General features: G+C 37.0%; 1 protein-coding gene across 2 annotated transcripts in view; it reads right to left on the bottom strand.

The window, feature by feature from the left end:
* The window catches only part of ATXN7L1 (ataxin 7 like 1), a 116732-nt gene that overhangs the window by 69366 nt on the left and 31444 nt on the right, over nucleotides 1–15922 (bottom strand). For both annotated transcript variants that reach the window (XM_050898167.1, XM_050898182.1), the window contains exon 3: nucleotides 6288–6392. In XM_050898167.1, coding sequence (XP_050754124.1) covers nucleotides 6288–6392 — 105 coding nt within the window. The remainder of the gene's footprint in view (nucleotides 1–6287; nucleotides 6393–15922) is intronic.

Here is a 15922-nt window from a genome sequence, read left to right as displayed (position 1 = left end):
TGTCACACGTACGAGCAGCTAAGGATTTTTATTTATTGCTTCAATTTGAATCAAGTATTAAAATGTCAGTTGATTAACTTTTATGCATCTAAATGCTTTTCTGAATCTGGCCAGAGTCTATCAGCAGTTAGGATATAGAGCTGGTCTCTCCAAGGAGTAAACAAAGACAGATTTTGCATTTCTGTACCTATTCAGAGTCTCAAGAATTGCTGACAGTCTAAAAATATGGCACTCCAAGAATATGTAGGGAAAAAGATGAATTCAAAGGAGTACTGTTTTAGTTTTGCCTCTTCAAGGGTAATATTCGCTGTACCTGGATTGTCCGTGCAGCAAAGTACTATTTAAATTCTATGGGAATGGCACAAAAGATGGCTTGTGACTGCGGTTTCACAGTGACCGCCATTACATTGAGCTTGGAGAACTTGCAATGACACGGACATGACAGACCCACATAACCTGCATGTACCATTGCAGGAACTACAGCTTAGATTTTCATCGCAGACAGGAGACAGAGGTTTATGCCACTGGTTGTACTTTGGTCTCGAGAACAAGATTTCTGATAGGAAGACTGTAAAGCTGAAGGGAATTCTTTGTATGCTTTCAGCTACTAGGGGTTTCCAATTTAAAGTAATGGAAATGAAAGTTACAGACAAAATCAGTGTATCCTAGGCAATTGCACAAGTAAAAATGTACAAATAAGGTACACACAAAACATTCAATTCCTTCTCGCCCCACCCCCACCAAAAGAAAAAGAAAAAGAAAACTAGGATTCTTGTCAGTCTAGCTGCTCCTGTTTCCATATTTAACAAAAAGCAGGAGGGACGAGAGTAGTTTTCGTTATTTTAATTCTCTTATGCAGTGAAACCTAACCATGTGACAACCAGAAAGTTATTCAATCAATAATGTTATCATATAACAAGTTTTGACAAGGCTGTGAAAAAGGAAAATTGCAGTAACAGGAGAATCAGTCAAAATGTCATTGTCCTTGAAGGGCACAAGAGTGCTCCCCCTGATAAAAGGTCAAATGCAATGAATAAAATATTAACAACTACAAAACCCCAAACAGCTGTATTTAATAAAAAACAAGGCACTGAATAATTGAAAATAATATAACAAACTGAATAATCCATCAAATGTGACAACGATACCCATATCAAAATCCTTATGCAAAAAAGATGCCAGCTAGTAATGTTCCAGCTAGCGTTAAGAAAGCAAATCATTCTTACTCATACTGTAAGCTCAGCCTTCTTGTCTTTAATCGTGGTTCATTAAATTGTAACGCACAACTAGTACAATGTAAAATAGCTAGTCTGAGTAATTAAAAATACATACCTCTCTTAGGAAAATAATTATGATATGGAAGGAAAAATAATTTATTTATATTCTTCAGTGCTCCATTACTTTCTAGTTTGTTTTTCTTTTAAATAACATTTATACAGCCAAACAGAAGGATAAAAAGGAAATATTCCTTTTCCAACTTTCATGAGGATGTCAACACAAGGATTTATAACTCAGAAGCAATGAAAATCAAGGGTAGTTTTTTTCTTTTTTAAGGAATAAGAACTTCTACGTCTTAATTAGAAGCCTGTTAGAATAACCTTAGAGACAGGCAGGATAGATAGCAATAAGCCTCCAATAAAGAAATTAGCAAAAGAAGAGATCTTCATGGTCATTTCTCCTTGACGAAGCAAAACTGTTCTCCTCTGTATGCTACAACTTCATCAAATGGGGATCTTAACTATTCAGTTCATTAAGATACCCTCCACAGTTTTGAAAACTGTTCCAGACTGCATTTGGAAACTTTCTTTGATGGTTATACTGCAGTTATTGTTTAATCAAGCTGCATTATTTAGCTTTGCTAATTCACCTCTTCCCCCTAACTTTACTTCTAACACTTTCCCGTCATTAATTTATTTCCTCATATTAAATGAAAAAGTCAAGATGTTTTGACAAGCTCTCTATATGTACACTGCTTGTTCTTCACTGTGGAAGAGCTACCTTTTATGAGGGATTTTCCTTTCAACAGGAAAAGAGCAAAGTTAACGAGCCTATTATCGTATGGAACATTTTAAAAAAAAATAACCAGAACTGTATCTGATGCTCTTTAGTCTAGTAAAGGACAACGCAGTATAAGAATATGAAGCTTTACTCTCTGTGGGGCCAAAGGAAAATAGAAATGTCTCCTGGGAAATGGTACGGGCCTGTCTTAACAAGTAACAGACAGACTGTTACAGAATTGGAGTTAACAGAAGTCATATGGACAGAGCTCAGCATAGGCTGCCACCCTAAAAATCTCCTAGAAAACAGATATATTGGAGAAAAAAACCCAAACAAACAGCAAGAACATTACGGTACTTCAGAGATACTAAACCACCACATTTTTGGTGTCCCAAGAAGTGCTCTGTATCTTCACTGAGGTTGGCATTTGAGAACAAAGTCTCAAAACTAAAATACCCCACATGCCAAGTACACTTAGAAATGCTACAAGCTGCTTAACTAGACTGATTTCTCATTTCAAACTACTTTATGGATAAATAAATACAACTACATGTTCACATATTTAAAAAAAAATCTAAGATATTGTACCACTGCAACAAGTTACTCAAAAGAACTGGCTTCAGAAGCAAACACCACTATTTCAATCCTATTGTTGATGACATTATGATATACTATTTTCTAAGTGCACAATAATACTGAATGACCTCAAGAAATTATTTGATTTATATGGTTTATCCAGCAGCCTGTAACAGCAAGTCTCTCTTTCAGTTGGGCTTACGCCATACGTACATGAATGGTTTAATCCTTACAAATGAATATAAATGTTTATTCCACAGATACAAGGACGTGAAACTGCTCTTAAAAATAATTCACTATTTCTCTGACTTAGAGGCTAGAACAGATCTACTACTTTGCAACACTGAGCTTTACACTGTGTTTATTACAAAGACTCTCAAGTCCAGCAAGCTAGTCCTCTAATTAGCCAGATCTCTTTTTTACCTTCCTGATTTCTACTGGTCTAAGGTTCTATGATGCATTGCCTCCCATTAAAAAAGCCTGAACCACAACCAGCTTCTTCTCTTTTTCTGCTTGATATTCCAGGAATCAAACCCTTAAAAGTTAAATAACAACATCTGCCTCTATAATCTTCACAACTTCCCAGAGGTATCAAGGATGGCTGCCACACGTCTGAAATTAGAGACAAATGAAACAGTGGGTCTTCTTACACTCTGGAGAAAGGCAAATGCCAGCAAGGGCTCAAGAGAAGTGTTACAAAAACATTTGCTAAACTAAGCATTCCAGTGCTGCTCCAAAGCCAAGATGTTCAAGTTACAATGCAGGGAACCTAGAAACATAAAGCACGTGTCTGGCACGGACCTAAATCCTTACTGAGAGAATATGGACTGGATCTTACCAGGGATATTAGTAACAAACCACGCTTTGTGGGAGATTCTGGGATAGATCTCTACTAGTCCTTGTCAGTAGCAATAAAGACTCCCCATGACACAGCCTTCAAGAGCCAAAAAATCAGTAGTGGCTTTTAATGCTTTCTCATTCCATTGTCTTTGTTACAGCTTTAAAGTTGTGATTCCAGACATGTAAAATCATGCATTTTATGGTAAATATGATAGTCTAAAATACCTCAAAGTCTACTGACAGGCATGTTCAGCCTCACTCAATTTACAGGTATGCTGCTGCATGGCCTAACTAATTAAACAAAATCTGATCCACCAAATTGATTGTGTCTAACAGGTGATAAAACTCTAAATAAAACTGAAAACTAAATATTCCTACTTCACAGAAGAGCCCAGTGCAGCCAGAACCAATGTCTCAAACGAAGCCTTCTCCAGACTTTTCTCAATGGACTACTGATATCATAACATACCCAGTGAGAGATTATTCGGCCACAAGCAGCTCATGGTTGATCTGTTTTCTAATGCAAGATTTTTATCATTTTCTCACCAGACAATGCAACTACAGATCAATTAATAAGATCTGTGTAGCTCTTCTTTAGATCTTACTCATTTCTTATGAAAACAACTATATGTTAGTAGACGCATGTCACTTACACAATATGTAGTACTTTTAACAGATTAACTTCTTGGAAATAAATTATTAGTTATTTTACAATAATTCTCAAGACCTCCAAGAAACCTTCTCTCTTCTAAACCTTCTTTCATATCGTTTTAGTACATCACCTTTACTGTTTTTTCTTTAAAACAAAATATTTTATCGATACACTTAAAGCTCTTCCATAGGCCTTTCAGCAATATTCCAGTACACCTTTCCTGAAACAAGTCTGACTAGATTAAGTACAATCTTGAAGAGGTAACACCTTTGGTCAATTACTTTCAGTATTCTCCATTTCTTGTAATACAGTCTACTTTTTTTCTTTTTTTAAAGTCTTTATTGACCTTAGGCTCTTAAATCAAGCAATTCAGAATTTAACGCTCAATTCTTCAGTGTAATAGGATTGCTATAATGAAGATGAAGTAAAAGGAATTGTATAAATAATGGAGTAATGGAGAAAACAGAAAAAAGGGCAGTGACTCACAGGATCTTTGCAGTTTGCAGGCAACACACAAACAGTGATGGTAACTTGTTACTTCCAAAGAGCTCAAAAAGTTCCTTCTAACGTGGATTACTTTACTCTCATCTAGAAGAAACATCATTCTATATGCCTCCTACATGAAAACAGAACCAACTTTCATACTGCTCCCCAAACCAGAAGGTCATGCCCAGGAAATGGCACAATTACGGAAGGCTACAGCAAGGTGTTATATAGGTGGTTCTTTTCTGTAGTGGATCTTTTACTAACGCACCAGTTCAATGTTTATGGTACCCACTGTACTTATGACCATATGCAGAGAAGCTTTTCTGTCACTGAAAGAATCATAAGATATCTGAAGCTGGGCAGGAAGAAACCACATATGACCAAGGGCAAGAAACAAATATTGAAAAAAATAGCAGGATGGCTTGTTGAAACACTGAAATTAACACCTGCCCCCACCATTAAATTAATAAGTCCTTCTCCCACTATACTAATACTTTCAGATCTTTTCTTATTCACTTGATATAAACACTATATTCCACTATTAGCATTTTTTCACAATTATTTTGATCTAGGCCAAAGGCAGTGGTGAGTTGTACAACTGGCTTTCAACATGAATGCAGTTGCTCCTGGTTGGTTGTTAGCAGTCCATCCATACAAACCCAAGGTAATATTTTGGTAATATCTCTTTAAAAGTAAATAAACTTTTCTGTTTTCTGTTCATCGCACTTACATTTTCCCCTTACTCAGTTGCTTTGCTGCCAAGAAGACTGAAAGGGGCACAGGATTTGTGAAGTTTATTTGTTGTATATAGGCAAGGAATATCTTGCTGGGTCTTTTTTTTTTTTTCTTAATGTATTTAATTGATTCCATCCTCAGTACTAGCTGCCTTTCATTATTATGCAATCACATTCAAATTAATTTGATTAAACTGAATTTGATTTAACCTCATGCAAAGCTAGCCATTCCAGTCACATTTTGCAATTCTTTAAAAAAACCTCCACAGAAACAAACCACGGGACAAATAACAAATAAACCACTGGATAAGTAATAAATAAACCAGAGTTTAGGATGAAGTTTTTCAGGAATATTTGAAAGTAGTTTGTTAATCAATAGCAAAAATTTCTAACTAAAGTAGTTCTGCTTACAAATAATCAACATAAAAATTGTCATCTTGCTGTTGTCATACTAATTGAGAAATAAATATCTGCACATTTCTGCAGCTTCTCAAATGAACATTTTTCAAGAGAATCTTAAGAAATGTGACTCAACATGACAATTACGTAAAAAAATTAAACCCTATGATAAATATAAAAATAAACTCTGTATACACCTATACATAAATCTCATCAGAAAACAATCCAGAACATCCACCTTCTAGTTAACGTAGATCAGTATCACAGCCCTCACTTTGCAGCTTTGATAAAAGACAATCCAATGTTATGTCATAATAGTTTTAGCCTAGCTAGTATCTAACTAACAGGATTTATTTGTCGTAATAGGTTAATTTAGTATAATAAGTTCAACTTGAAAAGCCCAGCTTCCAGAACAACTAATTTAACTTCCTCTACAGGAAATATGCTTATTTGAAGGCATTGCTGGTATTTTCTGTGGAAAGAACACAAGATAACCAGAAAAGTGTATCTGCAATGCCTCTGTCATGATCGTATGCAATGATTCTTAAGAGAACCATACGCCAGTTTGGCACTGTAATTCAGGAAAGAAAACATTCACTTACCGCAGTGTGACTGGAAAACCTGTGGCTTGACTACCTGATTGCAGATATTGCACACTACAAGATAGAAATCATCATGAGCTGGATAATGGCCAAATAAGTGCATATCTGTGGGAAAGTTAAAAATATATACAAGAATTAGAAATTATGCTTTAAATATATATTAAGAAAAAAAATTGAAAATACTGTAGGGCCACTACTGTTATATTAATTTATACAAAGCAAATACACTGCTCCATAAGAGCTTCTTACTATTTTAAAGAGATTTTTTTTTCCCTCTTCTGGGTTTCAAGGTCCTATACTAATGCTACAGTCTCATCCCTCAGTCTGAGTCAGAACACAGGCAGCAACACCTTTGTCTTAACACTCACTGCCGAGAAGTGGAATAAGCATTTCTGTACCGGTCAACTGTTGAAACAGTAAAAGAATAAGTCTGTTAAAATCTCTGCCTAAAGATCCTTTTAGAAAACATGGTGCACGGGTTATGCTCCATGTTACAATATTCCAAGCTTGACTACAGATTGCTAGAGAAAGTCTCCTGCTTAAAAGCTAGTTATAGTAACCAAGGTCAAGGATCCTACGGCTTAAAATACAGTCAGGAATGTCATCCCTGCTTTGAACCAGATATCATGACATGAAATTTCTCATTCTGTGCGAATGTCCCTCCTAGTTCAAACGCCCTGCTGTTTGTTTCCTCAACAAAAACTCTGGGAAGTTGGTTAATGAGGTGTTTCTCAGTGACAGCATGAGGAATTTCATGAAATCAAAAGATGGGTACAGTCAGACGATGACAGGCACTTGTCCCTCTCAGCTGAAACACATAATGCAATACATGCATTCTTAAGCCATTACAAACACAGAGTAAAATGGGCTTAAATTACTACTGAAGGCCTCAGAGCTCTAAGATTACAAGTGAGGTAACTTGTTTCACTCTGCATTGCTATAGCTTAAGAACAAGCACACACACTCATCCACCACAGCTCAGCTTAGAGGGCAGAAACTCCAGTCACTTTTCTGGACTTCGGTGTGATCATGTCACCACGCCCAGTGTTGTTAACGAAGGTGTTGCTGCATTAGTAAGCCTGTGCCAAGTATAGGCTGCACAGACCGTGCTACCTCTCAGAACAGGGCAGTGACATCTTTATTTAAAGATGTCGTAAAATGGCATTCCAGTGTTATTCAGCAGCATCCGAAATCTATTACAGAACTTGTAAATGCAGCTTCTGACTCAGACTATCAACCTGGTGCCTTTTAAACAGGAGGAAAAATGAGAAGGCCCTCAGTGAAGACAAACATGCACAACAGCAGCCGTGATTGATAAACATCAACGACTAAATCCTACTTCTCCAATAAGTCATGTTTTTCTTTAAAAATAGTGATTTCTTTGAAGAAGTGACTCAAGTAGGTACCTTATTTCATTAGCTCTTAACCAAAGCATACATTTTGGCCCTAGAACTATTTTTATAAGTAATTCTGCCCTGCCCTGTACCGCTATGTAAGTAACATCACTGCTTACGATGGCAGTACTTGGCATGATGAAGTGCAAAGTGTCTTCAGTCCCTGAAAACGCCACAGAGGAACAGGGCACCCCTCTCACAGTAATTCAGGCAGTATTACAAGTAGATCCAAACAAGCTCGTTCAAGCATCCTTGGGCAAAAACCAGCACCACCGACCCACAGGTATTTCATAGTCTGATATGATGTGAATTGTTCCTTTATCCCCTGAAAACCAAAAGCCTCTCTCTATGTTACTGCTCACACCAGGCTATGAAGTCCAGTTGAAAGGTTAACGAATCATGACCCCCTCACAGTGCTCTTGGATTAACTCAAGCCTTTAAATGCATTACAGCCAGATGAATGCAATCAACACATTCAACTTAAAGTTAAAAGAACGGTAGTGGTGAGGTATAAAATCCTTTGGTAATTTCTTGGTGTAGTTAGTGTAAGTACTGATGAAGCCAAAACTGCACAGTTAGATTAAATCAAATCCTCTCTACTAGTAAAACAAACAAAACCCTAAGCAGGGTCTGGCCTGTTTATTTTATTTCTTGTTTTAATGTGATAAGTCAGTGATCTTAAAAATCACTTTACATTGGCAATTCTTAGCCAAGGATATTTTTGATCAGAACCTACAGATTTCCACTAACAGCATTGTAAACTCCACAGAAAGGAGTATTTCTTCCAGGTATAATTTGACACAAAGCCTCAGCTCAAAAACATGCATTTAATTACAGTTATGAAATATTTAAAAAATGGTTAAAACATCTCAACAACTTGAAACATTTTTTTCTGTTGTTTGAATGGTCTGGTGACAACCTTCTTATGAAAACATACAGACTTTGCCCTTTACAAACACAAAAGTTACAACTTTTTTCCATTTTAAATTCCTTAAGTCCATTTAACCTTCACAGCTCTGTATACTAGCCTTTACAATATGCCCAGCTCTGAGGCGTACGAAGTCCAGCTGAGTCTGAGTCTGAGTTGTTATGAAGTCTCGCTGCATGGAGTAACTTATAAAAACACATAAGGTATTAATACTGGAGAAATCGATCCAAGGACATAGATGGAATAAGAAATCAGGTTAGTTCACAGGATCACAAAATCATCTATGTTTTCACCAGGCACTGTCAAGGAGACAGAGTAGTGAAGGAAAAGTCCTGGTACCTGCGAGCTTGCTGCACAACCCTGGCAAACAGCACTGCACTTAATGGGTAAATGGCACCATTTGAGTTTCTATGATACTGAGGTAGCAGAAGTTGATATGCAAAGAAACCGCACAGATGTGTAGGAGAATGCACCAAACTGCTGCTGTGAGAAACACAGCATGAAAACGATGCACAGATGCAGAGTAAGTGACATCCTGAAGCAGCACTTTGGAAGTTTTTTCATTTTGCAGATGCCTAGAAATAGCCCAGTGGAGGTGCAAGCATCTATTGTAAATGTGAATCTTCTAATATGAATTGAACTTATTAGCTACCTGTCAAAAGTCCACTTAAATTAATCCAAGAATCTCAAGCACACAAGACTACAGGTTGGAAATCAGAAATAAGAATCACACTACACAAATAAATTGTTATTACTGAATTAGAATAGCTAAAAAACTTAAATTAAACACTATCTTTCAGACTGGATTCCTTAAAAGCCTCACTATGCAGGAGTTTGTAAGAGGAAAATACATCAAGTCCAAACAGGTTTAATTAACTATTAGTTCATTGATGTTAACAAGATTGGCACAAATCAGTTTTCATGATTAAACTCATGATTTGTAAGCACACACAGAGTATATATAAGTTACTTTTTAATTAAAACTGTATGAAGCATTAATATTGTCTCCCTAGAAATTCCAACTGGGGACACGCTTTACAAGGTGTAATAACATTACAAATGCAATCCATATCAAAGAATTTACAATGAAGAAAGCAAGGAAAGTTTGAAATGAAAAAGAAAGCAGAAAATATAAGCAACTATATATCTTTTTATACATGTTTTCTTGTTTTTAATAAGAATAGTTCAATGCTACCATGTCCTACTTGAAGTGACCAGGACTGAAGGGTTATTCTGGACACTGATATCATTCTTAGATGAGATTACAGCCATTTGACAATCTAGACCTTGTACGTGCAGCAAAAAAGACAACGGCCTCTCCAAACAAAAATTTGTCTTCTAAAGGCAACAATCACACCTCCTTGCTTGCTTAGTCGGAAGCAATGGTGATAAGCTTTTCAGGAAAGGTTAATTTTGGAGAACGCAGCTCTCTCCAAAGTTAGCTCAGGAAAGACTTCTTCACAGAAAAAGGTAAGACCACTGAAGAAGACAGCAGATAATCAGTGAATAAGGTTAGCAACTACCAAATAGTGCTGAAATAATTCTCAAAGTACAAAAAGAACAGGGAGGGACAGAAGAGCAACTGCGAAGAGTATTTATTTTCTACCAAAACTTGGGTCTCCCCTAAAAGTGAAACAAAGTGACCAAGGTCTGCATGACTCACCGCAAAGTGGCATGGTGGTCTCTACCAGAGCCTGTGATCTGCTTGTTCCCTATGTGCAAATACAGATAGCTGCAAGTCTTGAGACAGAAAGAGCTTGCCCAGCCCTTCTGGTAAGTAAAAGCAGTCCACGGCCCCCATCACAGTTACCTCATTTTACTGGAAGATTCCTTCAGTAGATTCGAAGTAGACTCTTGATGGCAAGAAAGAACAGATAACTTATTTTCCAGTACCCACACCCTTCGCGGAAGTGCTGTCTACACATACCCCACTCCTTGCAGTACTGAATCGTCGTCCCCTCAAAACGAAATCTTTTGGCCAGCCGTGTCTGTTGATACTGTACGCCAACAAAAGCCTTGCTTGAAAATGAGCTATTCGACTAACAGGATGTGAGAGTCCCATATCATGTGAAAAACATGCAAGATAGGTGGAAATCAGAGACAGTGAATGCTGACTGTAGGAAATATGACTTTCCTAGATTGAAATCTTAAACCAAATATTACTTTGTGTATACTTTGCTATGGCGCTTGGAAAATAAATATAACTTCTGCTTATAGTTTTTATATTACTAACATTTGCAAATAAAAAGACAGCTGTAGCCATATGACATAGTTTTGTAAGACATCAACTTGGTAAAATGTGCATTAAAAACACAAATACCATAGAAACAAAAGAAAATGCTGCTTCTGCAAATTGTGGCACAAACACAAAAATGCAGGTGTCAGATATGACTTTTTATCTTCTCCAGTAACACACACAAAGGAATTATTTTTAGTAACAATCAAAGCCAGATGACTTATATGAAGTTTCTTCTCTATTATTATATAATTTATAATCATTTACATCCAACTGTATAATAAAACACAAGCTAGAAATAATCTAAAACATTCTTCCACTGCAGAATTAAGGTTGTCAAACAGTAAGACCTCACAATATTGCGTGGGAAATTAAATTTTTAATGTGATCTTTTGCTATAAATTATACACACTTTAAACATCCTCTTATATCTGTTGCTCCACTAAATATACACACAAAGTCTGCTTTGAAAAATATTAGTGATGTTTATGTGTAAAGAGAGAGAAGTGGAGGGAGGAGGGGAGAGAGAGAAAGACTATTCAAGACACACTGGTTTAAAACTAACAAAGAAAAGCTAAAAAAAAAGGCAATGGCAAAAATGGCAATGGACAAAACCAAATCCATGTGGTTTCTCCAGCTCCTGGAAATACAGATTTTCAAACTCTGTGTCTAGAAATGTGCTCCATATTTCCCTCTTGTTCCACAGAAGTGACAAATCCATCCATCATTCAAAAATGGAGGAATGCACAAAATCTTTCAGTGCATTGATTACTTCTACATTTGAGATTACTTAAAAAACTTAGTAATTTGAATGGTGAATTGAAACTTGAAACTGAAACAATAAAAAGACATCTTCTGGGTATTACTCAGACAGCAGTTAAACACGGTTGCATAGACAGTATAGTCTTAGAAATAAATGTCACACACTTTCCATTTAACATCAGCTTCATTCTCCCCCAAGTATGGTTTTCCTTTAGTTTTCCTTTTTCCTTTAGTTTTCCTTTTTTATGCAAAACCCAGTAAGTTGCTTCAGTAATTAGTTAGCCAGTATAAATTGCATTTTATCCCTGAAAATACCAGAGAGTCACAGTTGCAATTAATCACAGAATAATTCAAGCTGAAAGAGATTGCTGGATGTCATTTACTCCAAGCCCCTGCTCAAATCATGGCTAACTTCAGGGTCAGAACCACAAAGTAATGCTCAAGTTCACTTCTTTTCTGATGGAAAAATGCAGGTCATGCCTGAAGTAACCATGAAATTGAAGAAAAAGTAAAATTAAAATATTCAGGACAGAACTAACATAGGGCTAAACACAATTGTCATAAGTCCTGACTGATGTCCTTTGGGTGTTAATACAAGGAACTGAAGATTCAAGTGATTAATGAGAAGAAAACAGAAATACTGGACTTTTCAACAACAGCAATAATAAATGAAACACAACAGTGACAAAATAAAAAAAAAAAAAACGCAGGGAAAAAACAGTAAATAGACTTAACAAGAGTCAGCGTGGTAAAGAGTCAAGGTGATGACACCTTTAAACCAGACCAATAACTTCAAATGGTATGCTGCCTCCCAGGTCAGAGCAATCATGAGGATGCTGGCAATCCTAAAGAATGTTGGGAATTTTTCATTAATTATAGTTTATACAGGAAATACTACCCCCAATGACTTGGAAAGATTTTGTACTACACTGCCTTATCTAGGCATTTTGAAACTGTATTGAAGATGGAAGTGGTGCCTTCCATTCCCAAAGACCCATAACAAAAGCAAAACCAAAAAGTTCATAATTGCAAATTAGCGATCTAAACAAATATTGTGGATTAACAGTATCTGCATACCTTTTGTAACAACAATGTTTGGAAGGGATTATAAAGTAAGCTATACATCACTGACATTACTATTTTGCATAAGACACTATATATCAAAAAAACAAAAAGAAAAAAGAAACAAACATGGGAAAATGTAACAAAGCTTTTCTTCCACAATTCTGAAGACTTTTATGAAATATATGTAGGCTATTTGCCATCCCAGTCTACAATAATCTGGCAACACAGGACCGGACTTGCCTGGGCTACCAGATTAATGTATCACAAGAATACTGGAAGAGAAAATCCAAAACTCACAGGTCTAGAAAGTATGCTGCATACCTACGACACCACGAAATCTCAGCTTTTCACATTTTAAGATACCTAGAGGATAAGACAGTAGCTAATATAAGTTTTTCCTCCTTGAAAAACCTACTTCTTAAAACTTGCTTATATGGAGGCACATGGCCCCTTACCTCCTGGAGTAGGCAGAAGACAGCTCATCTGCTTATGCAGTCTTTATTTCACTCTCTGTACACAACTCAGATAAAGTACAGCCTCCAACACCAAATAACTAGTAAAGTGCTCAGCTACTCTCTCGTGTTTGCAAAGGCATTTAATTTCTTCTCTAACAATCTTCCTTCTGTAACACTGTACGACACTCAAACGTTGTTTTGCAATTTTCTGCAGTTCCACAAGAACGTAAACTGATCAAAGTTAGGCACTGGTATGGCCCTTTTTGACTCCAAGCCTCTCATTCTTGCCCCTCCCTTGTGCTTGTACCATCAATTAACTGATTACACAAAGAGTCAAATACAAGACAACTCTGAACCAGGAGCAAAGTAGCGAGAGGAAGGACAAAACAAAACAGGAAAAAGTTTTCTGACCGTTTAATTCCATGAGCTGCCCCCACTGCAGAACCTGATGAATGCCACCACTAGCATAATGAGGGGAAGGAAATGCAGAGCCCAGAACTGGAAAGCAGGAGGACCAACAGAACCAAGACCAGTTAAAACCACTGTGGAGCAGCCGTGCCTCTCTAGCTCGCACTGAAATCTGTCACACATGTATCTGTGCAATATTAAAGACACTTGGCTCCAAAAGAAGCTTTGTAAAAAAAAGGCTACTTGTCTCTCAGTTAAAGATAGCAGTAAACAAATTTATTTATACTGTATAAAAACATTCAGAAGCCTATCATCTCCTCTTACGTAATTCTTTATGTTTGTAACACTTCAGATTACTGAACTGATGTTCAAAACCAGGTTCCCACTTCACCATTTAACTTTTCAATTATTTTGTGCAATGTAACCAGACAGGTTAACTTTTACCTTTTCAGTTCCTGAACACACTGGCTTTCCTGCCTGTCCTTCAGTTAAAGAGCCTCCTCATTTCTGATGTGAAGGGTGTAGGTAATACTACTAAGAAACCAGTGCACATTAAGAGAGGGTCATATGCCACTGAGGTCTGTTTGGATGGTTATGAGAATTTTAGTTAAAGCTTTCTTTTTAATTTTTTATCATCAGAGTTTGAACTACAGGACAAATACAAACATTAAAGCTGCTAAAATATATTAATGAAGTTTAGTGAACATTTGCATTTGGCCGCTGCAGCCCAGGGCTAGAGTGACAGGGGATGGTCCTGGAAAGGACCAGCTAGAGCAAAGACAGACCATTCACTGCCTTGACCATGCTCTGCACCAGCCCTTCTCTTGCAAGTCTGCATGGAAGAATTTGGAGAGTGGAACAAGGCTGAAAGGCAAGGCAAAATACAGTTTAGCAGGGTGACAGGCAATAAAACCCATGCTTGTAATTGAAATGAACATCATTCAATTACATAATATTTAGTTTTAACTAGATAAGTGTAATCATAACATATGAACACAAGGCAATTGTAACAACTCTGGTAACACCAAACTATTGCCTACAAAATTATAACTGTTCTTACATTTCTCTTTAATTATTAGATTACACTTCAGGGAAATTATCTCAAGGAGCATCCTCCTCATGAACCTGGATTTTGAGCTGCCTCCCATTTTACATATAACAACATATTCCAGAAACTAGAGCAACTGCTTACAAAGTCTACTATCATAAAATTGTACAACATCAATACCTGGAAAAAAATCCCGTTATGCAGTAAAATAGATACCATTTAAGCATATTAAGGCCCAAAGACAGAAACAAAAGAAAAAAAATCCCAAACCTTCCACACATCAGTTAAATAATTTGCCTCAAAAATCAAGGTGAGCAAAATACAAGGAAGAAGTGGCTTTCATGTGTTTAAAAGCAAGCTAGAAGAGTCATGTAAATGTAGACAGTATCTTCAATCAGACCAACAGGTAAACAGTTAGATCTGGCTTTTGGGCTTTAAGGAGATATGTGCCCCAAAATGTCTCTATTTTCCCCTACCAGCTACAGTTAGTCTAATTAAAGATATCACCTCCAGCTACAAATTTCATCTTGCTTATGTCTGGAAATCTTCAGAACAGCATTGTTAAATGACAGCAAAAATTAAATTACTGAGGGGCAAGGAAACATTAAAAGATACGTTATTTATAAGGATCCGACTATGCACTCCTGTATCCAGAAGCAGAGGTGACATCCCATTTGTAGAATATATAGCATAACTGTCCCCAGACTCCTGAGTATGGAGAGCATGGCAAAGAAGTCCTGATCAGGAGACTTTCTTACCCTGCAGAAACAGTGGATTTCTCTTAGATGCTCACATATATTACTATCAAAAACCTTGGAGAGCGAGCACGGCTGCACACAGGTGTGCACACAAAGGATGGAGAACGTGCAGGAGGATTATCAGTCTCTGCATTAGACTTCTGATTTCTCAACTTCCCGCAGGCAGGCATAAGGGGAGGAATGGCTGGAAATCATCTTCATTTCCCTCATAATTCAAAGTGAACATCATGCACCTTGACTAGAGAGTCTCCATGAACCACTATATAGCAACAGAACAATTCTTTCTTCCTTGAACATATATCAAGAGAATTCTCACTGCAAATGAGACTTGTCAGCACAAGTAGTATCCTTCATGGATGATGGGACTAAATTTCAGCTCAGATTGATGTATGGCCCTCCTGAATTAGATGTCTGACCTTTAGCAATAGTTAGAGGGTTGCACAGCATACATACTTTCCCAGAGACTTCTACAGCAGGTGGACTCTGCCAGCTTCTCTGCTGGGAGAGCAGACCTTGACACAGGAAGAGATATCAGGTCTGCGAGTTAACTACAGTAACTCACAGAAATACAGAGTGTTTCA

The sequence above is a fragment of the Gymnogyps californianus genome, chromosome 1, assembly GCF_018139145.2.
Source record: "Gymnogyps californianus isolate 813 chromosome 1, ASM1813914v2, whole genome shotgun sequence".
Lineage (NCBI taxonomy): Eukaryota > Metazoa > Chordata > Aves > Accipitriformes > Cathartidae > Gymnogyps > Gymnogyps californianus.
Note: the sequence above shows the minus strand (reverse complement) of the source record. Positions and strands in the feature narration are given on the sequence as shown.